General features: G+C 40.8%; 1 protein-coding gene and 1 long non-coding RNA gene across 2 annotated transcripts in view; one reads left to right on the plus strand and one right to left on the minus strand.

Moving 5' to 3' along the window:
• Positions 1–10: 10 nt before the first annotated feature.
• dmpk (DM1 protein kinase) overlaps positions 11–24,053 on the minus strand; it is a 95,060-nt gene continuing 71,017 nt past the window's right edge. Inside the window, exons 3-15 of the mRNA XM_085419802.1 lie at positions 21,379–21,462; positions 21,108–21,203; positions 20,834–20,982; positions 18,993–19,086; positions 17,653–17,850; positions 14,569–14,817; positions 14,256–14,335; positions 12,780–12,876; positions 12,501–12,649; positions 9,857–9,954; positions 7,158–7,219; positions 6,892–6,966; positions 11–600 (exon numbers count right to left, since the gene is read on the minus strand). Coding sequence (XP_085275928.1) covers positions 511–600; positions 6,892–6,966; positions 7,158–7,219; positions 9,857–9,954; positions 12,501–12,649; positions 12,780–12,876; positions 14,256–14,335; positions 14,569–14,817; positions 17,653–17,850; positions 18,993–19,086; positions 20,834–20,982; positions 21,108–21,203; positions 21,379–21,462 — 1,521 coding nt within the window. The 3' untranslated portion in view covers positions 11–510. The remainder of the gene's footprint in view (positions 601–6,891; positions 6,967–7,157; positions 7,220–9,856; positions 9,955–12,500; positions 12,650–12,779; positions 12,877–14,255; positions 14,336–14,568; positions 14,818–17,652; positions 17,851–18,992; positions 19,087–20,833; positions 20,983–21,107; positions 21,204–21,378; positions 21,463–24,053) is intronic.
• On the plus strand, positions 19,451–20,451 carry LOC146660081 (uncharacterized). Its single transcript, XR_014913433.1, has 2 exons — positions 19,451–19,621; positions 20,203–20,451. It is a non-coding gene; the product is annotated as an uncharacterized LOC146660081 (long non-coding RNA).

The raw sequence follows: 24,053 nt of genomic DNA on the forward strand, positions 1-24,053 counted from the left end.
TGTGAGGTGGGATGGATTATCTGCCATAAACAGATATTGTGGTCAACAATTTCAGTTCTAAAGTCACACAGCAAACCATTGTTATGGAACACAAATACAAACTGTGTTGATACATAATACAAAAAAATTGTAGCAATATGGTTTGAAATGCGTAAAGGTAGTGTGTTAGGGAGCAATTTATCTGACTCGTTTCCCTTTCAGTGTTCACACAACAAAGTAAATTCAGTGTGTTCTGAAATCAATATATTTCTTCTATGACTTTCAGGCTGGTAAGCAGGCAGGGCAGGTCAGAAGATGTCTTCATCATTTCTTCCTCATTAGCTTCCAGCAACTGCTTTTCTCTTCATATCTTCTGTAACACATTCACAACAGTTGATATTAACAGTGTTTAACCTGCTTTTTCTTTTCAGGTGGAAGTTTGGAAAGCTGTGAGGGTCTCAGGCAAGGAGTGAGCAAAAAACAGAGGCTCAGTTCTTTTCTCCTGTTCTAGTGGTGACATCTTCAGAGAGCTTAGGATAAGTGTCTCCTCCATATTTGGAGCTTCCCCCCTTCTGCACACACCAGAAGGTATGATTCACTCTTTACTTGTGGCAGACGAATCTGTAGAACAAAGAAAGAACATTACAAAAATATTTTCTTTAATCATTCATTAAACTGAATTGTACATCATGTTTAATTTGGCCATTAGAGGTAAAGTATTCTTGGGGAAGACTAAACCCCAAATTGCCCCAATTCTATTTATACAGCACCAACAGCATAACGGTCAGTCGGTGCCTTTTTATATTGCAAGGTAAAGAACCTGCAATACATATAACATATTACAGAGAAATCAGAGAAAAAATCAGTTTAAAAAAAAGACTTTAAGTGAAACTTGAAACTAACTGATTTGTGTCATCTGGCTTCATAGATAAATGTATGTTGTCTAAGGGAAGCATGTTTACCCACACAAGCTTGAATATATCAATAAATAACATTTAAATAAATGAATAATCCCCTTTTTACTAGTGGTATATTATTATGTCTGTAATACAATGTTATCATGAACATTATGAAATACTGCTCTGAGGTTCAACACAGAGATTAAACCCTGTCATAAGAAGATCGTAACATTCACTAGTAATGTGCTATGATACAAATCTAAATCCTGGATGAATTCATTCAAACAAGCCATTCCTCTACAAATGAATCACAGTTGATGTTTCTATTCCACATTTGATGATGAAAGTCTTTGAATAACCTTGTAGGAGTGTGGTCTAATAGACTTTGATGCTTTGGATGAAGTAATTATTGAAGCTGACTTGGTAAGTTCAATAGGACCAAAAGTGTTTGAATACATGTCAGCAGTTAATAAAGTTGTTATACTTTCTAAGTACCTGGTGTTGCTGTGGTTTCTCTGTTGTGCTGTTGTTTGGTTGTTGTTTTTTTCAGCAGGTAACCAAGCAGATTTTCAGTGTGTGTGTCACACTGATCAGTGTCAATTTAGGATTCAATATCTAACCCAAGGATATTTGACAAGGAGACCGGATTAAAACATCAACACAACTGGACAAACCAGTCTACCTCATGAGCCACAGCCTCCCATAATTTTAATAGAAATCCAGTAAACCTTGCAGTGAACTCATATTTATCATTATACATCCTAGTAAGTATAGTGAAATAAAATGCATTCTTTTACAAAGTAGGAGCATTTACAAACACGTTTCATGAACGTTTAATTAAAAACGCGTCTTATTTCATAGTGTAATCATCACATAACTTTTTCAAAGCACACTTTGTCTTGAACCGCCCACTAATTATATTCACACTAAGTATATATCCACACAATAATATCAGGGATTTTAAAATCTAGTCCCTTTATTGAATTCACACTGGGTCTTTATGGACTCACTAGCTTAGCTTAGCTTGTAACCGACTCGCTAGCACCATGACCTTTTCACCTATCCCTCATGCCCATTCTTGCGCAGGGTTTCAGATGTTTTTGTTACTTCTGTGCATCCTATAGCAGTAATGATACTTGTAATAAATGTAGTCTGTTTCATATGGAGGCCAGAATCACTGAAGGCCCAACTCCACACCCTTGAAAAACCCATAGCTAGCTAGTCCCCTGTTGGTGTGCCCAAAGCTAGCATAGGCACTGTTAGCGCGCCTCCAGCGGATTGTCCCGAGCTCCTGGGAAAACAGGATGGCTGGGTGACGTGAGGATGAAGCATAGTCCTAAACAGAAGACCTCTGTATATCGCCAACCTGTTCTTTTTCTAATCGTTTTTCCCCAATGGGCAACGTTTGCTGAGAAAAAAACAAATTCATAGATTTATTACTTCTAGACTGGACTACTGTAATTAGTTATTAGCAGCATGTCCTAAAAACTCCCTGAAATGCGTTCAGTTGATTCAAAATGTTTTTGTCAGATCATTTCTCAATATTACTTACATTTACAATAATGGTTTATGCCGCAGTGGGGAATAGATTGTATCACAGTAGATGTCCTTCTGAAAGTGCTGTAACTACGTTTTTAAAAAAAAAATTCATCCAATGTTATCATCTTTAACGCCATGTGGCTGTAGCTCAGGAGGTAAAGCAGGTCATATACTGATGCAAGGTTGGTGGTTTAAACCCTGGCTGTACCACTATGCATGCCTGAATATCCTTGGGCAAGATACTAACACTAAGTTGTTCTCCCATGCATCCATTGGAGTATGAATGAGTGTAATTGGTAGATAAAACGGACTTAAGCATAGAAGAATGTGATTGTGTGAATGAGGAATAAAGTGCTCTGGGAGAGTAGGAATCAGTCCTGTTACCATGTGCCAGTGCAGAGCAGCTACCTGAACTCTACTCCCACAGAGGTTGATTATCTTGTTAATAATTTTACATCTTTACTATGTACAACTCTGAAAAAGACCACTTCCAATCAGAAGTCCTTGACTCTCTGGTATAACTTTCAGACGCACACATTGAAGCAGATAATTTGGAAGCTGGAGAGAAAATGGCATCTAATTTAGAAGATCATAATTTAGCCTGGAAAAATACAACACATTACAATTCACCACTGAAGGAAACAAGAACAACCCTTGGTTTGTCTTCAGCACTGTAGCCAGGCTGACAAAAAGTCAGAGCTCTGTTGAGCCAAACTTTCCATTAACCTTAACTAGTAATGCCATCATGAATTTCTTCACAAATAAAATTTGAACAGTTGGAGAAAAAAAATGGTTGCATGGTTGTTGGCCAGCTCCCTTGGTGGTCCAGGGTAGCTCGGACTTTTTGAGAACCTGGGGCCACGGCTTATACCAGGGTGGCCTCTGGTCCTCTGTGACTCTTGCCCTTTGGTTGTAGGCACTCCATCTGGGGCCTCCCTCCTGTTGGGATGGACGTGCAGGTGTTGCAGAGATGTGTGGCCTCTGGTCTTAGGTACTCTTGGGGGCTGCGGATGGAATGGATCTCCTGGATCTACCTCTGTCTGCCTCTGACTCCTGGGGGCTGTTATTGCAGCTTCCCACCCTTATTTTCAAGTACATTTCATGACAGAGACAGACATTCACAGTCTCTTTCTCACAAACCACAAGACATCTGTGCATTTTCATATTTTTGTGTTCCAGGTGCTATATGTTTTTTCCAGTTGGTGATCCAGTGTGCATTTCTATTTGTACTGTATCCTTAGTTTGACCTCCTTCCTTTTTTTTCTCCTGCCTGTCCTGCCTTAGGATTTGTCATACTATAAAAGATATAGATATAGATCATTTAAGGAAAATGTGTTTGGCACAACAGTGCCTTCAGATCATAATTCTGATTGCAAAACCTTCTAGACAGGACAGGATTTTTGTTTTAAAAAAAAGAGTTTCAGTCAGGTTTCAGAGCTCATCACAGCACAGAAACAGCTTTAGTGAAGGTTAAAAATGATCTTCTTATGGCCTCTGACAGTGGACTCCTCTCTGTGCTGTCCTGCTATACCTCAGTACAGCATTCAATACTGTTCAATATATAATAATTTATTACAGCTTGCTTCCCTTGTGCAGTATCATTAGAAAGCACAGAGTACATTTTCACTGCTATGCAGCTTTATCTATCCAAAAAGCCAGATACCACACATCAATTTGTTAAACTGCCTGTCTTAATCTAAATGTCTTAAAGACATAAAGACCTGGATGACCTCTAATTTTCTGCTTCTAAATTCAGGTCAAACTGAGGTTATTGTACTCAACCCAAAATTTTAGATGTATGGTATCTAATCAGATGCTTACTCTCTGGATGGGGTTAGGATATGTTCTTCAATGATCACGTTAAAGAAACACGTAGGCCTGCTTTCCTACATGTTTCTTTAACGTGTAGAATGCAATATCTCTAAAATTGGAAATATCCTGTCTCAGAGTGATGCTGAAAACTAGTTCATGCATTTATTACTTCCAGGCTGGACGACTGTAATTCATTATTATCAGGAAGTCCTAAAAACTCCCTGAAAAGCCTTCAGCTAATTCAAAATGCTGCAGCAGGAGTCCTGACAGGGACTAGAAAGAGAGCAGATTTCTCCTGTATTGGCTTCCCTTCATTGGCTTCCTGTTAAATCCAGAATTCAAAATCCTGCTCCTCACAAGGTCTTAAATAATCAGGCCCCATCTTATCTTAATGACCTCATAATACCATATCACACTAATGGACTGCTTTGCTCTCAGGCTGCTGGCTTTCTTGTAGTTACAAGAGTAATTAAAAGTATAATGTGGTGGGATGGATGTGGATGGATATGTGTGTCTGTGCAGTTTCTGTGTGTGGGTCTGTGTGTGCATGTGGCTAGGAATGGGCCTTGATCCTCAGGGACATTGTTATTAGGGGTGGGGGATTCCCTTCCTGCTGCTCCTCACTGGTTGCCACAGACCTACCCACTTCCTCGGGATTTGAGCGCTTGGTGACTCCGGGGTACCTGACTGGGCGTTTTGGCGTGGTTGGTCGGCTCCCTTGGAGATGTGGTCTGGGGTAGCTTGAGAGCCTCTTTATCATATGGTGGAGCACAGCTGGGTTTTGGGTGGTTCTCGAACATCTCGGGGACTGTGGCTCCATCTGAGGCTCGTGTTGGGGTGGCCGGCCTCCAGCAGGGTTGACTGTCCAGTGCCTCTGGTCTGACACCCCCATCCGAGCTGTTGGAGCTTGTTCCGGGACCTCCCTCTTCTCTTGGCTGGGGTGGATGCATGGTTGTCATCGGGCTGTGTGGCCAGGTCTCTTAGGTGCCGTGAACAGTCAGGATCTCCTGGGTCTTTCCCTGTCTGCTTCTGGCTCTAGGGGCATGGCATTATTGCAGCCGCTCATCCTCAATTTTCAAGTACGTTCAATGACAAACACTTATACACAGGCACTCACATTGCCTGTCTCTCTCTCTCTCTCTCGCTCTCTCACACACACACACACAGAGGAAAATTGCATATTTGTTTGTTTGTGTTTTCGTGGTGTGTATCGTTTGTGTGTGCTTTGTTACAGAATCTATTCACTTCATCCTCAACCCCCCCCCCCCCCCCCCTTTCTATTTTTCTGCTTTCTTCACTTATCTTTCACTAGTCTGGCCTTTACCCCTGTCTCGTCCTGCATAACAACATCTGCAAGACAGTCATATGAATAGTAAAATAAAGTAAACCAATAAAACAAAAACATTAGACTACATGGATTCTATGGTGCTTCCCTTGGGAAAGCAAATATGGTTAGCACAACAAAGTATTCAGAACATAATTCTGCTTGCCACAACTGCTGGACAGGACAGGTTAAAAAAAAAAAAAAAAAGAAACTACAATGGGAGGCAGGGCCTTCAGCTTGCAGGCCCCTCTGTGGAACCAGCTCTGAGTCTGGATTTGGGAGACAGACCCCCACTCTACTTTTTTGATTAGGCTTAAAATTTTCCTTTTTGACAATGCACACAAAGCAAATCGTTGCGGCTGGATTAACACTGTATTAGGTCAAGGCTGCTAGGGGGTTCCCATGATGCATGAAGAGGAGTGTTTCTTCTTCACTCACTATGTGTTTATACACCACTCTGCATTTAATCATTGGTTATTATTAATCTCTGGCTCTCCTCTACAGTATGTCTTTGTTCTGTCTTCCTCCCCTCACACCTAACTAACTGGTCAGGGCAGATGGTCGCCCCTCCCTGAGTCTTCTTCCTGTTGAAAGGGAGGTTTTCTTTCCACTGTTCCCAAAGCACTTGCTTATAGGGGGTCATATGATTGTTGAGATTTTCTCTGTTTTGTCTATATTATTGTAGAATCTTTACCTTACAATAAAAAGTGCCTTGAGGCAATTGTTGTTGTGGTTTTACGCTATATAAATGAATTCAATATATAAACAATTTTAATGACAGTGACATTGCTGACAAATCTGTAGAAACTATATACTGACTTGCAAAATCTCAAATGATTTTTTGTAATCCACTACACCAAGTTCTGAAACTGTTTGAGAGTAGAAGTGATGTTATTTTCAGTATAAATAAATAGTACATTCAAAATCAACCCAAGACCCAAAAAGATATGAGCCCCCCAGAACAAAGCAAAACAATATTTTTTTTATGTTTTGTACGGTGTCTTGTATATGAAATGAAGTATCAAATAAAAACATTTCACTGAAGACGTGTTGAAGCTTTGACATATTGTTGAACATCCCATAATTTAAACCTGAAAAATAATGTTAGGCCAAACAAGGACATAGAGTCTTTCCCAGAGTTATTTTAAGGAGACTTGCAAATTACATATTTGTTGAGGAAAAATCTATTCTACTCAACCAATGTGGAAGTTAAATGGGAGACACAGATTCATTTGATTGATGTTCCCGATCTTTTTTTTTAACTCTTTTTACTCAGACATTCTAATGTAGAACACTAACTGTAACTGATACAATATTTCTATAGCATTATGTCTGTACCCTGTGGAACAGGAGCAGGTGGCGGTGGAGAGGAATCACCAGTGGGTAATGGCAGGCTGGAGGTGCTTTCCTTCTCTGTAACAAATGCAAGTTTTCAATAGTGAATGTACACAGAGACTATGGGTAAGCTAACTGTGACAACCACTGTAATAGTTTATCAAATACATTGGAGAATCAAACAGATACATGCTTGTTTTTAAAAAGTGCTTTGTTTCTCATGTCAGGCAGAGAAAGACAATATGAAAGTGGATTAAAGATAGGCTTACATCCCTTGTTGCTTCCACACAGTGGGCAGGCAGAGCAAGAGATGATGGGCAGCTACTCAACTCTGTCATTGGATGAGAGAGAGGAATGTCAATGTTTATGATGTGTGTGCACTGTTGCAGGCATTTGGCTGTTTGTGTGCACTGTTTGCCATCCACATTTGTAGTAACACAAAGAAGAGAGAGAACCGATTAAAAAACAGTACGTATATGAGATGAACAGAAAGAAAAACAATGTGTGTAAATAGAGGAAGAAAGCAGGTGGGTGAAAGCTGTGAAGTCAAATTGACTACTCACTTTTTTAATAGCCCCAAATGAAGCAAGGCACATGCTTTATGTCACAGGTGTCGAACTCCAGGCCTTGAGGGCCGGTGTCCTGCAGGTTTTAGATGTGTCCTAATCCAACACAGCTGATTTAAATGGCTAAAAGACCTCCTCAACATGTTTTAAGTTCTCCAGAGGCCTGGAAATGAACTAATCATGTGATTCAGGTGTGTTGACCCAGGGTGAGATATAAAGCCTGCAGGACACCAGCCCTTGAGGCCTGGAGTTTGACACCCCTGCTTTATGTGCACATGCTTTTGCACCACATTTATCCATCAGTCCAGCAGTATCACTGATCTTTAAAAACCTCATGACACTGTATTAAGATCCAATTTTCTGCATACGAGCGGTATCTTTAGAATGGCTTTTTATCACCATGTTCTGACTGAGGCCTCCAATATAAACAGACATGGCCGGGATTGTACAGCACTTTGTTTATTCATAGTGGATCAGTGTCGTCTGGAACTCATTCAAGCCCACATATGTTTTTCAGGACAATACAGTGAGTTATACAGTATCTCACAAAAGTAAGTACATTTTTGTAAATATTTTGTTATGTCTTTTCATGGGACAACATTGAAGATTTGGCACTTTGATACAATGTAAAGTACTCAGTGTGCAGATTCTATAACAGTGTAAATTTGCTGTCCCCCTAAATAACTCAGCGCACCATTAATGTCTAAACCGCTGGCAACAAAAGTGAGTACACCCTTAAGTGAAAATGTCCAAATTGTGCCCAATTAGCCATTTTTCCTTCCTGGTGTCATGTGACTCGTTAGTTTTACAAGGTCTCAGGTTTGAATGATGAACAGGTGTGTTGAATTTGGTGTTGTTGCTCTCACACTCTCTCATACTGGTCATACTGGAAGTTTAACATGGCACATCATGGCAAAGAATTCTCTGAGGATCTGAAAAAAGGACTGATACTCTATACAAAGATGGCCTAGGCTATAAGAAGATTACCAACACCCTGAAACTGAACTGGAGCACGGTGGCCAAGACCATACAGCAGTTAAACAGGAGAGGTTCCACTCAGAACAAACCTCGCCATGGTCGGCCAAAGAAACTGAGTGCACATGCTCAGCCTTATATCCAGAGGTTATCTTTTAAAAATAGATGTATGATTGCTGCCAGCATTGCTGCAGAGGTTGAAGGCGTGGAGGGTCAGCCTTTCAGTGCTCAGACCATACGCCGCACATCACATGCCTGTCATCCCAGGAGGACGCCTCTTCTAAGGATAATGCACAAGAAAGCCCACAAACAGTTTTCTGAAGACAAGCAGACTAAGGACATGGATCACCTGTGGTCTGATGAGACCAAGATAAACTTATCTCAGATGGTGTCAAGGATGTGTGGCAGCAACCAGGTGAGGAGTACAAAGACAAGTGTGTCTTGTCTACAGTCGAGCGTGGTGGTGGGATGTCATTGTTTGGGGCTGCATGAGTGCTGCTGGCACTGGGGAGCTACAATTAATGGAGGTAACCATGCCATTAATACACAGTACATGCCACCATGTACTGTGACATACTGAAGCAGAGCATGAACCCCTCCCTTCAGACACCGGGCCACAGGACAGTATTCCAACATGATAACAATCCAAACACACCTCCAGAAAGACCAGTGCCTTGATAAATAAACTCAGGGTAAAGGTACGTGACTGGGCAAGCATGTCTCCAGACTTAAACCCCATTGAGCATCTGTGGGTGATCCTCAAATGGAAGGTGAAGGAGCAAAAGGTCTCTAACATCCACCAGCTCCATGATGTCATCATGGAGGAGTGGAAGAGGAGTGGCACCCTGTGAAGCTCTGGTGAGCTCCATGGCCACAGGGTTAAGGCAGTGTTGGAAAATAATGGTGGCCACACAAGATATAGACACTTTGGGCACAGTTTAGACATTTTCACTTAGGGGTGTACTCACTTTTGTTGCCAGTGGTTTAGATATTAATGGCTCTCTGTTATGTTATTTAGAGGGGACAGCAAATTTACACTGTTATACAAGCTGTACACTGACTACTTTAAATTGTATCAAAGTGTCATATCTTTAATGTTGTCCCATGAGAACATATAACAAAATATTTACAAAAATGTGAGGGGTGTACTCACTTTTGTGAGATACTGTATAGATTTCCACGTGTCTTACTAAAATACCTGGATTAACTGGACTAAATTTAAAATACATCTTTATCTTAACGTGGACTAGACTTCTGTCTATTTCCCTGCTTTCATAAATGGTCACATAAATATTGGTTGACTGATAAAAGTCGACAAAGATCTTCACCATGTCAGAATGATATTGACTGTACTTAAACAGAGGTAGACTGTACGGACTGATGTTGATGACATGAAGATGATGGTGTGGTGAAGGTTGCTCACTTGCCTGTCTTCTTGGGGATTCTCCATTCCTGCATTTCTTCCCTTAATCTATCCATTTCTTTCTCCAGCTCACAATATCGCATCTCTGCTTCATGAAATGGTCTGTAGGATAAAGTAAACTCTGTTCAGTGTCTTATTCTAAAAATGAATTTTAATATGTTGCAGTTACGTCATAGTTAGGGTTTCAAAGTTGATCTGCAGTCAAAACCCTAAATTTTAGCATTGTAAAAAAAATACCTCATACTATTTAACGAACCTTTAAAACCTGTCTGTACTTGACAATGCTACCTACAATTCAGTTTTGAGATCCCTTCCCTGGCGCGTCAATCCCCACTTACATCTTGCGTCAGGTGACCTCAATGGGTACATATTAGGGTGAGGCAAGCTCTCACAATGGTTTCACCCAAAGCCTCTGCTGACAATGACCCACGGCTTTTATCACACCTTGGCTCATGTGATGAGTCACATGATTAATATGACCCTCTTAAAGGATAACACCGACTGGGGATTAAATACCTGGGATGCTCCACCATTTGATTTTAGAACTGAAGAAGCTTCTCGGATGAGAGGTGAAATGTCTTCAAAAAAATTAAACAAGTCTAGTTGCTTTCTTTCCAAGCTCCTTAGAAAACCATGACCTTGCTAACTGAGAACCTATGGAAGCAGAGTCTGGGGAGAAGGGGGACAACTTGCCCATCACTGGGGTTTAGGTCACTATGTGGTTAAGCAACTGCACAGTAACAGAAAGGCTCCTGGAAACTTTTCATGTTGTAGGACTGTCTGACACATCTCCACAACATTGCATGGAGGTCTGGGACAGTGCCTCTGGACTGGCAGACTGGAGTGGTTCCCCTGTTTTAGGAGAGGGACAGGAAGGTGTGCTCCAACTATACAGGATCACACTGCTCAACCTCCTTGGGAAAGTCTATGCCAGGATACTGGAAAGAAGAGTCTCTCCATTAGTCAAACCCCAAATTGAGGAGGAACAATGCAATTTTCATACTCGCTGTGAAATACTGGACCAGCACTTTATACTCTCGAGGTTATTCATGGGAGTTTGGCCAACCAGTCTACATAATGGATTGGATTTATATAGCGCTTTTCAAGGCACCTAAAGCGCTTTACAATGCCACTATTCATTCACTCTCGCATTCACACACTGGAGGCAGCTACGGTTGTAGCCACAGCTGCCCTGGGGCAGACTGACAGAAGCGAGGCTGCCATATCGCGCCATCGGCCCCTCTGGCCAACACCAGTAGGCAGTAGGGTAAAGTGTCTTGCCCAAGGACACAATGACCAGGACAGAGAGCCCAGGGATTGAACCGGCAACCTTCCGGTTACAGATGCGCTTCTCAACCCCCGGCGTCATGGTCGCCCCTACATGTGTTTTGTGGACATTATACCAATCCCTTTGAATATCCTGCGGGGAGTGCTTTGCGGGTATTGGGTGTGTGGCCAGTTGTTATTCAGTCCCTGTAGCGAGAGCTTGGTTTGTATTGCAGGCAGTAAGTCAGGCTCATTCCCTGTGGGTGTTGGACTCTGCCAGGGCTGCCCTTTGTCACCAATTCTGAGCCTAGTTTTTATAGATAAAAGGTGGTTCTGTTGGGTTCATCAGGTGGTGGCCTCCAGCTCGCACTGGAGTTTGTCAATGACAAACAGCAAACACCATACGAGGCTGAAACTATAGACACAGTGACCTCTCTTCCCCTGAGCTTCAGATCTTTGGACTAAGTTGTCTCTTTCAAAAAAATAACTCAAAACTAATCTTTTTATACTTGCATTTAATAAAGTTTTTTTTTTAATGTATGGTATTTTCTTGTGAAGCATTTTGTGATCTTTGTCTTGAAAGGTGATATACAAATAAAATTTTACTTACTTGCTTGCTTTATCATTAACAGTATAACTGAGAAAACAATAAGAATTTCGCAATATAGCGCACTACAATTTTTTTTCTTCTGAATGTCTTTTTGTTATCTTGTATCCAGTTTTGTTTTTTGGTTGGTTTTTTTTCTTTACCTTAGTTGGGAGCTTATTTACATTATCTTCAATTGCTGAGATTCTCGTTTCAACCTGCATGATTCTTTCCTGATCAAGTCTTCTGGAACTGGAAAACTTGCCAATCCCAGGGCTGATCAACTTAGAGTTCAAGTAAACCTACTTGATCTGCTTTACAGTTCATGGAAGTTATTTATGGCCTAATGAAGGAATAAATGTCTAATACTAATACTCTAATACAAGTGGTCAGGTGTTAAATGTCACAGTCAATATGTATTTCAGAACAGATTTCAGAAGTCCAGTGGTGGTAAATAGTGCTGGATTGATTTTGTTACCACATTTCATAGTCACCATTATCCGTATGTAATATCTCAGCACATAAATTAACATGCATTGATAACAATTAGCCAGATGTCCATGATGTTAATGGCCTTTTGACCTCAAAAAGGAAATGCAAAATACACTGCAGCTTTTTCATATTGAAATATTTCCTTCAAGGACCAAACCATTTCCATATTAAATTTTTCTGAAAAAACTTAAGATTTAACATCCAATGAAGTGTAATAAATAAAGCCTACTGTAAATTGAGAAGAGATAGGAATTATATTCAGATTATGTAGATGGACTGCAGATGAGATTATATTAGCTGATACCTCTGCAAGTCTTCATCAAGTCCTGATATCGCCTCCTCCACTGTGGTGGTGTGGGTGGATGCAGCAGCATCTTGGTCTAAAGTAAGTGGAAGCTCAAACAGTGGAGGCAGATTGTCTGGTAGATTGTCTGTAACTTTCCATAGCTGACTCTGAATTTAAAGCACATGCAGATCATCAGTGGGATAAAAAGGAAAGTCCACTATGATAATTACATGATCATAGGTGTCTTTAAATGGAAGCTCTGAGGTGTATGCAGTTTCTAGAGTGAGATCGACTTACCAGTTTTTCGAGTCCATACAGATTCTCACATTCCCTAAGCTGGGTGTGGTTTATCTGCATCATGATATCTTGACTGCGGTCAACAGCACCTGTCTGACTATAAAATATAGACAAAATAAAGAAGTATATTATAAGAAAAGTAATTTATTCCCTACAACAACTTTACCATGGGGATACTACACCCTGTATATAGGGACCTAGGGACTTCTGAAGATCCCCAAAGAAGGCGCCCTTTCAGAGCCAAACTTGGCAATATAAACTCACCCACCTAGAATCCTGCCAGACTTGCCACCATCTTAGTTCTGCTTATGGGGAACACACCCTATCACACCAAAAACTTCACGGTCTTCACCAACAAGGTCTGCAAACTTACACTGACTTTAAAAGAAAACATAGTGTCCTGTGATATGGTCTCACTTTTCACTTGTATACTTACATCCAAGGCAGTGGAGACTGTCAAAAAACAACAACAGCAAGACAGTTCCTTTCGCAACAGAACCAATGCCATGTGCCATGGGTTCCCCAGTCTCACCCATTGTAGCCAAACTTTACATGGAGGAAGTGTAAAGTAAACCACTTTGCTACCTCTTAAGGATAGTACCTAAGAGGTAGGTGACCCACTCTACTACCTGAGCTACAGCCACTGGTAGGTATGATGTATTTGTGAATGACACCTAAAGAGTAAAATACTTCAACAATTGTTGAACTAAGGTGGTGGCTTAGTTCAACAATTGTTGGTGGCTTATGACACCAGCTGTCAACTGCCTATAATGAAGTCTTTTAATCCCCACTCACACCTTGCTACAGGTGACCTCAACAGGTCACATGTTAGGATTGGACACAGTCTCACGGTTTCTTTTTCTTGTTTTTGTTTTTTGTTGTTGTTGTTGTTGCTTTTTTCCCAGAAACACCTGGTGCATTAGCTCTGCGTTGTTTTTCACACCTTGATTAACACGATTAATAGTGGGTCAACCACCACATCCAAAGGGGACAGACCCCTACTGTGGTTTTAATAGCTCATTCAAACCTTTGGCTTTAGAACTTAGGAAGCCTGAGGGGATAAGGGTAAGGACATAAATCAACTGGTAAATAGAGAGCTTCGCTTAAACGCTCTCCTTTAGAGATAGGGCGAGGAGTTCAGCCAACTGGGAGGGGCTCAGAATAGAGGAGCTACAACTTCACATGGAAAGGAGCCAGTTCAGGTGGTTTGGGCATTTGATTAAACTGCCTCCTTGGTGAGGTCTTCTGGGAGGAGGCCGGGGGCAGACCCAGGACACACTGGAGAGATTACATCTCTCGACTGGCCTGGGAACTCCTTGGTTTTTCCGTAGAGGAGGTGGTTGGGGAGAGGGAGGTCTGGGCTTCTCTGCTTAGGCTGCTGCCCCTGCGACCCAGCCCCAGATAAGTGGAAGAAGTTTGATGTGAAAGGTAGTTATGGTAAGTTAGCTGAACTACATAAGTTAAACTTGAGTTCACCTGGTAGCAGTGTAAGAGTATCCAACAAAAGCCAAGTGTACTCCTGTTGGAGCTCTGTCCATTACATCAGATAGTGTCTCCTGCAAAACATAACAGATTTCAAATTTTTCATGCAAACAACCACCAACTGCTCTTATTTTTTCAGAAGCTACACACATTTCCCATGTTGACCACACTGGCAGCTTTATAGGATTAGGTTGGTTTATTTATTAATGTTATATGCTGGCTATGAAAGTTAACCAAATATGTTTATATGAGACTTATGCCAGTGTATGGCACACACAAATACTAAATGAAAATTCTTTTAAGTTACCATTTCACTAAGACAGTCGTCGAGGATGTCAAAGTTTGATGTGTCAGTTGGATTAGAGACTTCAGGTAGGAAAGGTGCAGGGACTTTATGCAGGGAACTCCAGTCCAGTCCACTGAAAAACTGATGATTCCTAAATTCACTGGAGCCTTTCCTTCCAAGACGGACTTCCCTGTCACAGATCAGTTCATTGATGAAGGAACGAGCCTCCTTTGAAATCTCAGGGCCAGAAGAAGGAAACTCAAAATACTCCTAAGGGTTATCAAAAAAGGTAACAATTGAAGAAAGTTGTTAACTTTGTTGTTTTTTCTAGCAACATTATTTTGAGTGCTTTGATGCTGTTAAAAACTATGCTGTTAAAAATTATGATCCTGGCCTTGTTTTTCTGAGCATTCCATAAATTCTTGGTTTGTTTATGTGGCAGAGTGTGGTTTGTGGCTAGGGATGGGTATCGTTTAGGTTTTATCCGATACCGGTGCCAAATCTGTACTTTTGAAACGGTGCCGGTGCTCAAACGGTGCTCAAACCGGTGCTTAAAGAATGGAGAACACAAAATTGGTCCAAAAACCTCTCATGTTCAGCTGTTTTTTGTAAAAATATAACAATGTTAGCCTTTTCTGCAGCTATGGGGCATATATGGTATCACTCTTGGCTGGAAGCAGTGCTTAAACAATGGAAAAAACACAAACTTTGTCCTAAACCTCTCATGTTTAACTGTTTTCCACTTTTTTTTTGGTCATTTTAGCCTTTTTGGCCAGGGTGAAGGGAGTATCTGCCATCAAACAAGAGGACAGCCGCATGTAGCTATGATGATGTTTGCTAGTTCACCTTACATGCATTAATGTAATAACGTGGTTAGCCTACTCAACGTAAATTAGCTACTCACGCAGAGAAGAACGGCTGCTGCTGCCACCACCATCCGTCATCATTTCTGCTACACTGGCAGGGCTAGGGGCCAGGACTCTCCTCTTCGTGTTTTTGGGGGATGTTGCATAACAGGCAACCCACCCGCAGTAGATGTGCTCGGTGTGAGGTCTCGCAGCAAGCTATCAAATACGGCGCATTTCTGGGCTTTTAAAAAAACCGCTATGCGTCGCCAGGTGTTTCATCGGATTTGAGGTGTTACCTCCTTTGACAGTATCACAGTATCAGCTTAAAGCACTTGTTGCTGCTGAGTTTGCATATTTTGCTGTGAAGTACGCCAGACTTTTGACCGCTTTGCCTTGGACATTTTTAATCTGTAGCTCTGCTCTAACAGAACGTACGTACCTGGCCCCGCCTACTATCCTCGGAAACGTAAAATGATTGGCTAGAATCTAAAGTGTATCACAGCTCAGGAAAAAAAAGCACCGAAAAAAAGCACCGAAATGTGCGCTGCTTTTCGGTCTGGTTACTACCGTTTATGTCAGAACCGGTGCCATCATGGCACCGGACACCGGTACCCATCCCTATTTGTGGCTCAGCTGCACTGGGTTCAGGGTGTGGTGTCAGGGGAGCCCAGGCAGAGGATCTTAGCCTGCCCACAGCAGCCAGGAGCAGGTTAGTGGATGTCCACTGGGCAGTAGTGGACCGCTTGGGCGTCACGCCAGAGGACTATTGCTGGCGTTTCCAAGAGGGGACGTTTCTTCTCTTGGACTTTTTGGATTTCAGCAGCTATTCAATAAACTGCTTGCCATAAGTTAAACCCAGTTTGCCTCCCCAGGTCTGCATTTGGGTCCTCACTTCTCGTCTTCCATCTTATGACAAACTTTTACACAAATATAAAAGTATACAGAACCTATAGCTATACACTTGTTATTATATTTATATACAGTTACTTCAGAAAGTATCCATATTCATTTAACTTTTGTAGATTGTGTTTTAGATTTAATTTAAAGCCCAATTGTGCTCAATTCCACACTTCTCCAGTCCCTCTGTCAAAGTGTCAGTAAACAAGCATATAGTTAGGGCTGGACCAGGTGACCCTGAATCCTCCCTTAGTTATGCTGCAATAGACGTAGGCTGCCGGGGATTCCCATGATGCATTGAGTTTTTCCTTTCCAGTCACCTTTCTCACTCACTATGTGTTAATAGACCTCTCTGCATTGAATCATTTCTGTTATTAACCTCTGTCTCTCTTCCACAGCATGTCTTTTATCCTGTCTTCCTTCTCTCACCCCCAACCGGTCGCAGCAGATGGCCGCCCCTCCCTGAGCCTGGTTCTGCCGGAGGTTTCTTCCTGTTAAAAGGGAGTTTTTCCTTCCCACTGTCGCCAAAGTGCTTGCTCATAGGGGGTCATATGATTGTTGGGTTTTTCTCTGTATCTATGAAGCGCTATATAAATAAAATTGAATTGAATTGAATTGAAAACTTCAAATTGCCTTTGCTTGGCAGAAAACGCATTGCATGAATAGACTAAGGTGGTCAGTTTGAATAGAAACTATTATGTAATGGCCAGTTAATATACATTTAACATGAAACAAAATAATAATTGTGTTTATGAAGCTTAGAACAACTATGACCTCATTCCTTTATCAGAAATCACATGAGGGTTATTATGAACTTGATAAGTCAACCAAAGGTTTTTAAACCACCTATACATCATGGTACTGTAACCCTTGAAAAAAATGTACTTTAAGTTTCTCCACTGACTTATGAAAAACAAAACTGAAACAAACAGACAATCCAGACTAGCAGTGCTTATTTCTGTTTACACTGCATCATAGATATTAAACTGGTGCCATTATGCTATACACACTAGGTTGTATAAACAAATGAATAAAAACAGATTTAAACATTTGGAAATATTTAGTTACAATTTTTGTTTCAGTCCGGAGAATTACACTCAGATACTGTCTTCTTTAAAAACCTTTTTGGTCTGGATAAAGTGATAAAGGCCCATTTGGTCCATTATAATTGTTGAATTATGTGCCAAAATTGCATTTTGTTATTTTGTTTGTTTTACCAGCACACAGACGGATCATTAAAAATACTTGCAACAGAAGTGAATGGAAATCTGCCATCGCTATTAAAATGTGTGCAGAAATTTTATTATACTCCAAATTTTCATTTTGGCATTTATATGACATTAAAGCTACTTGTATGTACCTGAAAGTGAATGATCTTGGCATATGTTTCAGAGATGGACTCTGCATAGAAAGGTGTGGTCCCCAGCAACATCTCATAAGCACAAATGCCCAGAGCCCACCAGTCACACTCAGGACCATAACCTCCACCTCCCTCAACTGCTCTTAAGATCTCTGGAGACAAATAGTCTGGGGTCCCGACTGCTAAAGACGAGTGCACCTGCAAAGAAAAGAAGATAGATTTAAAAAAAAAAATAGAAATAACTAAAAGCCATGACCTGCTTCAAGGAAATACTAGAATGTAGCAAAATCATCACTGTGTGTTTTTAGTCCTGTCTTAAAAATGAACAAATAAGGAAGCTCCATGACAAGTAAACTGAGTTTTTGTTGTTGTTGTTGTTTGTTTGTTTTTGTTTTTTTAATTACAGCCGAGGAGGTCAGATGCGCCCTCCCTCTGAAAGCAGTCTTGTCACAGACAAACAGAAGAAAATGGTATTGAGTTGAAAAGGAACACAATTTGTCCCGTACTTCAGCTAGAATGAAAAAAAGACTCAAAGCTGGAGTTATTAAGTGTCTTTACGCTGCGCAGTTGCCTCTTCTTCTCTCATTCTCTCTCCCTCCCTCTCCTGTTGCTACTTCAATCGTGAAACTGATCAATGATCAGCTGATTGGCTTTTCTCTCTTGTTTGTTTATCGCCCACTTTGCACCAGAAAGAGAAAACCAGCGGATGTCGCGCTAAACAACAGCAGCAGATTTAAGCTCGATGAGCTGTTGTTAGAATTGATTTAATATTACTTTCTAGTATCAGCTGATGTTTGCTGGGTCTAGCAAAGTTTTTACAGGGGGGGCAGGTAGGGCATTAACAGGGATTGGGGGGCACAAAGAAATACTTTTCTTTCTTATTCTCATTTAAAATGTCTAGCTTTTAATAAATAATTATCTGACTCTTACAGCCAGAGTGGTCATAATGTAAAATGTATAGAAAACATACATATATACCAACAAGACAGTGTGCATCACTGTCACAACACCATTTGTGTTCATTCAAAGGCTTCATGGCTTTTCCTATAATACCTGGTGGGCTGGTCTCTAGTCAAAATGCCCGGGCCGATTTTTTTGTCCCAGTCCAGCCCTGTCCGGGTCAAGGGATGTGCAGACCTTCCTCTCTCCAGGTATTGCGTGACATATTGTAATCTTTACTGTAAAACTAGACTGTTGCTATGAGTTAGTTTAAGAATGTAACTGAGAATGTATGAGAGCACTACTTTTAGGAGACAGTGTTGCTTTTTATGCACATCTTTTTTGTGAAAACTAATGTCTGTCTGTCTGTCCGTTGTTACTTCCACACAATGAACTCTCACCATCCCATCATCAAGTAGCCTCAGACAGGAACCAAAGTCTCCCAGTCTAATATGCCCATCAGCTGTCAACAGGATGTTGTCAGGTTTGATGTCTCTGTGTAAGAAAACAGGTAAATAGGGCTATTTAACCTCTAAATGTCAGATTTCATTAACAAAAAAAGTCATTATGATCAAATGATTATAGTTTGTTTATGTTAGTCAGTTTTAGGAAAGAGCTAATATTAATATTTGAACCTCATATCTCTGATACATATATTTTAGATAATGTTTCTCTGCAAACTCGGTACACAGCAAATTCAAAAGTGTTAAATGTTTTGGTGTTAATAGTCTTCTTGCAAAAGTAGAGTTAATTTTACTCTAAGCAGAGTCACATTCTTTTAATGTAACTCTGAGGTGTAAAATGATAGTAGTTAAAATCAAGTGTTAAAAATTAGTGTTTCTCTGTCAAATCTGGAGGTGTTACAATGGAAACATTAACTCTTGACCTCTTAACTCTGAACTCCTACAGGGGCTATGACACCAATAGAGTAAATTCACAGACTCCGCCCCCAGCACGGCTCCAATCGAAGCTGAAGTGAAGCCGTTTCAGAACATTTTGCTCTACATATTTGAGTTGTTTGCCATGCTTGGTAAGTCATTTTTCAAAGATTGTTTCAATTATTATTATGAGCTTTTACTTCTGTGGCTCTTTGGAGTTGAGACAAAGCTGTGTGAAAGGCATTAGCCATGTTGCTCGCTGATAGCATAATATTCTGTTTTAGCTAGCTGAAAGGTATTGTTTGCGGGCAAATACCACAGCCTTGAAAAAAGCTTGCATGTGAATTTTCAGTCAAACTTTTGGTCAAATACACCTAAAACAATGTCTAGAATGTGAAATGTTGGTATAATGGTGCTACTTGAAGCCTGAAAACGATCGCCCATAAAAAAAAAACGAGCAAACAGCAGTAGCTGACGTCCTGACTGGGTTCTACGTTAGCATAGATCCCTCCAGAGTTTTGTGCACACGGTTTAGGTAAAAATTAAAAAGGTTGAGGTTTTACATTTAGTTCAGTATTACCTGTTGCCTGTGTCCTTGTCTTTTGGGAAAATACTTTACGCAAGTAATGGCTCAAAGAGGATTCCTTTTTTTTTTTTACTGTGCTGCAATTGTTTACTGGATTATTTGTGCCATTAATTAGTGTCAACTAATTTTTATTCGATCTCCGCACAGGATATGCTTGTGAAGATGGAATATGGGGGAGAGCAGAAGTGCGTTGAAGTTCCACAAAGGGATGAATGAAGGACATGCATATTGTATTGAAGAAATAAGTGATGAGAATGCTGTTATTTGCATTTACCATGTCAGACCTTTTGATAAACAAAATTCTAATGAAAGTGAGAACATGTATACTGTTACATCTTTCAGAAAATGTTTTGAAATTGTGGTGCACAGTTCAGAATAAATGTTTTTCAAAAACCATTGCATCTTTTTAGTAAATGTTTATTTCCAAAAGAAATTTCTAGAAGTTCAGAACAGTAAAATTCCCGCTTTTTAGAATGAATTAGAAGATAACTCTTACGTAGTTAAACTAAAATACTCTTTGAGAGTTAATATATAAACTCTTAACACCAAGTGTTAAATTATCAACTCCAGACAGATTTGGTGTTTAACACTAAATCAGAGTTAACGTACCAACTCTCCAAAAAGAGTTAAATTAACACTCTCTGGTGTGGACCCATATAGACACTTTAATAGTGTTGAAATCAAATCCGACAGTGTTAATTTGGACATGCTGGATTTGCTGTGTATGACTGTAGCCCTAAATAAGAAAAAAAAAGTAAAAAATCAATAAGCAGTCTACCTGTGCACATAACCCAGTCTATGGACTGAGTCAATGGCCATAACCATCTCTGCCAAGTAGAACTGAGCCATGTCCTCAGGGATCCGATCCTCAAATTTACTGAGGAGAGTCAGCAGGTCTCCACCTACATAATAATCCATCACCAGGTACTGAGTGAGAAGGGATTGGAAGGTTGTGAAAATTAGTAATCGGATTCAAGTTAAATATAAAATGCTAAAATGTAGACAACACATTTGTAAAACATATTTATCTGATTGACCATGTATAAACATACCAGGTAGTTATCATCTTGAAAGGCATAGTGCAACTCTGTGATCCAGCGTCTGTCACCCCTTAACAAAACTTCCCTCTCTTCTTGGTAACATGCTGTCTGTGTAAAGCATGAAGAGAACTCGATGCCAGACAAATGAAAAGCAGCAGGCAGAAAAATATAATGCTGAATTATCAATAACAAAAACCTTATAGATTTAAAGTTTGAGTCCCCATTATGTTGTCATAACCCTATTCTTAGTGTTGTGAATGTGAGGTTATCTGTGCTTGTGTACCTCTCTTCGCCTCAGCATGTCCCACTTATTCATAATCTTCAGAGCATACACTTGTTGTGTGTTTCGCATCTTTGCCACTGCGACCTGTGGTAGTGACAAGACCAAAAGCAGCACAATAACCACTTAAACGATTGGATGCACAAAACGAGAAGACTGTCATAATTGGTGATTTGTCTAAAACATTCTAACAGAGATGGTCGTGTTCTGTATCGAATTATGTACAAATGAAACATTGCTTATTGGAATATTTGAATGTTTTGACAAACACTCATTCACCTGCCAAATATCAGAATACTTCTCAGTATATTAGCTCAAAGCATTGCTTTGGGGAACTTTTTTTTGTTCTTTTGGTTGCTCTTTTTCAATTCAGTTTGTTCAACTGAGTTCTATTTATATAGTGTCAGTGTTGCCTCAAAGCATTTTATACTCTAAGGTAAAGACCCTGCAATTATACAGAGAAAACAGAGAAAACCCCAACAATCTGATGACCCCCTAGGGGCAAGCACTTTGGCAACAGTGTGAAGGAAGCCAGACTCAAGGAGGGGTAGTCATCTGCTGCAACCAGTTGGAGGTGAGGGGAGTAAGACAGTAAGAGAGCCTGATGATTAATAATAACTACCTGCAGAGTGTTGTACAGTGGGGCAAAAAAGTATTTAGTCAGCCACCGATTGTGCAAGTTCCCCCACTTAAAATGATGACAGAGGTCAGTAATTTGCACCAGAGGTACACTTCAACTGTGAGAGACAGAATGTGAAAAAAAAATCCATGAATTCACATGGTAGGATTTGTAAAGAATTTATTCGTAAATTAGGGTGGAAAATAAGTATTTGGTCACCTCAAACAAGGAAAATCTCTGGCTCTCACAGACCTGTAACGTCTTCTGTAAGAAGCTTTTCTGTCCCCCACTCGTTACCTGTATGAATGGCACCTGTTTGAACTCATCATCTGTATAAAAGACACCTGTCCACAGCCTCAAACAGTCAGACTCCAAACTCCACCATGGCCAAGACCAAAGAGCTTTCGAAGGACACCAGGAAAAGTATTGTAGACCTGCACCAGACTGGGAAGAGTGAATCTACAATAGGCAAGCAGCTTGGTGTGAAAAAATCAACTGTGGGAGCAATCATCAGAAAATGGAAGACATACAAGACCACTGATAATCTCCCTCGATCTGGGGCTCCACGCAAGATCTCATCCCGTGGGGTCAAAATGATCATGAGAACGGTGAGCAAAGATCCCAGAACCACACGGGAGGACCTGGTGAATGACCTGCAGAGAGCTGGGACCAAAGTAACAAAGGTCACCATCAGTAACACACTACAACGGCAGGGAATCAAATCCCGCAGTGCCAGACGTGTTCCGCTGCTGAAGCCAGTGCATGTCCAGGCCCGTCTGAAGTTTGCCAGAGAGCACATGGATGATACAGCAGAGGATTGGGAGAATGTCATGTGGTCAGATGAAACCAAAGTAGAACTTTTTGGTATAAACTCAACTCGTCGTGTTTGGAGGAAGAAGAATACTGAGTTGCATCCCAAGAACACCATACCTACTGTGAAGCATGGGGGTGGAAACATCATGCTATGGGGCTGTTTTTCTGCCAAGGGGACAGGACGACTGATCCGTGTTAAGGACAGAATGAATGGGGCCATGTATCGTGAGATTTTGAGCCAAAACCTCCTTCCATCAGTGAGAACTTTGAAGATGAAACGAGGCTGGGTCTTCCAACATGACAATGATCCAAAACACACCGCCCGGGCAACAAAGGAGTGGCTCCGTAAGAAGCATTTGAAAGTCCTGGAGTGGCCTAGCCAGTCTCCAGACCTCAACCCCATAGAAAATCTGTGGCGGGAGTTGAAAGTCCGTGTTGCTCGGCGACAGCCCCAAAACATCACTGCTCTCGAGAAGATCTGCATGGAGGAATGGGCCAAAATACCAGCTACTGTGTGTGCAAACCTGGTAAAGACCTATAGTAAACATTTGACCTCTGTTATTGCCAACAAAGGTTATGTTACAAAGTATTGAGTTGTATTTTTGTTATTGACCAAATACTTATTTTCCACCCTGATTTACCAATAAATTCTTTACAAATCCTACCATGTGGATTCATGGATTTTTTTTTCACATTCTGTCTCTCACAGTTGAAGTGTACCTCTGGTGCAAATTACTGACCTCTGTCATCATTTTAAGTGGGGGAACTTGCACAATCGGTGGCTGACTAAATACTTTTTTGCCCCACTGTATAAACAAATAGTGAGTAAAAAGAGATGAATGAAGAATTCTCAGTGCATCGTGGAAAGCCCCCAGTGGCCCAAGCCTATTGTAGAATTAATTAAGGGAGGAGTCAGGGTGACCTAATCTAGCCCTCAAAAAGGAACATCTTAAGCCTAATCTTAAAAGTAGAGAGGGCATTTGTCTCCCAAATCCAAGATGGTTTCACAGAAGAGGGGCTTGAAAGCTAAAAGCTCTGTTTGCAATTCTGCTTTTAAATATCCCAGGAACAGAATCAGAATCAGAGAGACTTTATTTATCCCCAAAGGAACTCCAAGTAAGCCAGCAGTCTGAGAGTTAAGTGCTCCTTTGGGGTGATATGGTACTATGAGGTCTTTAAGATAAGATGGGGTCTGATTATTCAACACTTTGTATGTGTGGAAAAGGTTTTTAAATGTGAATCTGGA

Source organism: Rhamphochromis longiceps, linkage group LG10 (genome assembly GCF_057381845.1).
Source record: "Rhamphochromis longiceps isolate RC_006_pf linkage group LG10, R_longiceps_female_GT1.1, whole genome shotgun sequence".
Lineage (NCBI taxonomy): Eukaryota > Metazoa > Chordata > Actinopteri > Cichliformes > Cichlidae > Rhamphochromis > Rhamphochromis longiceps.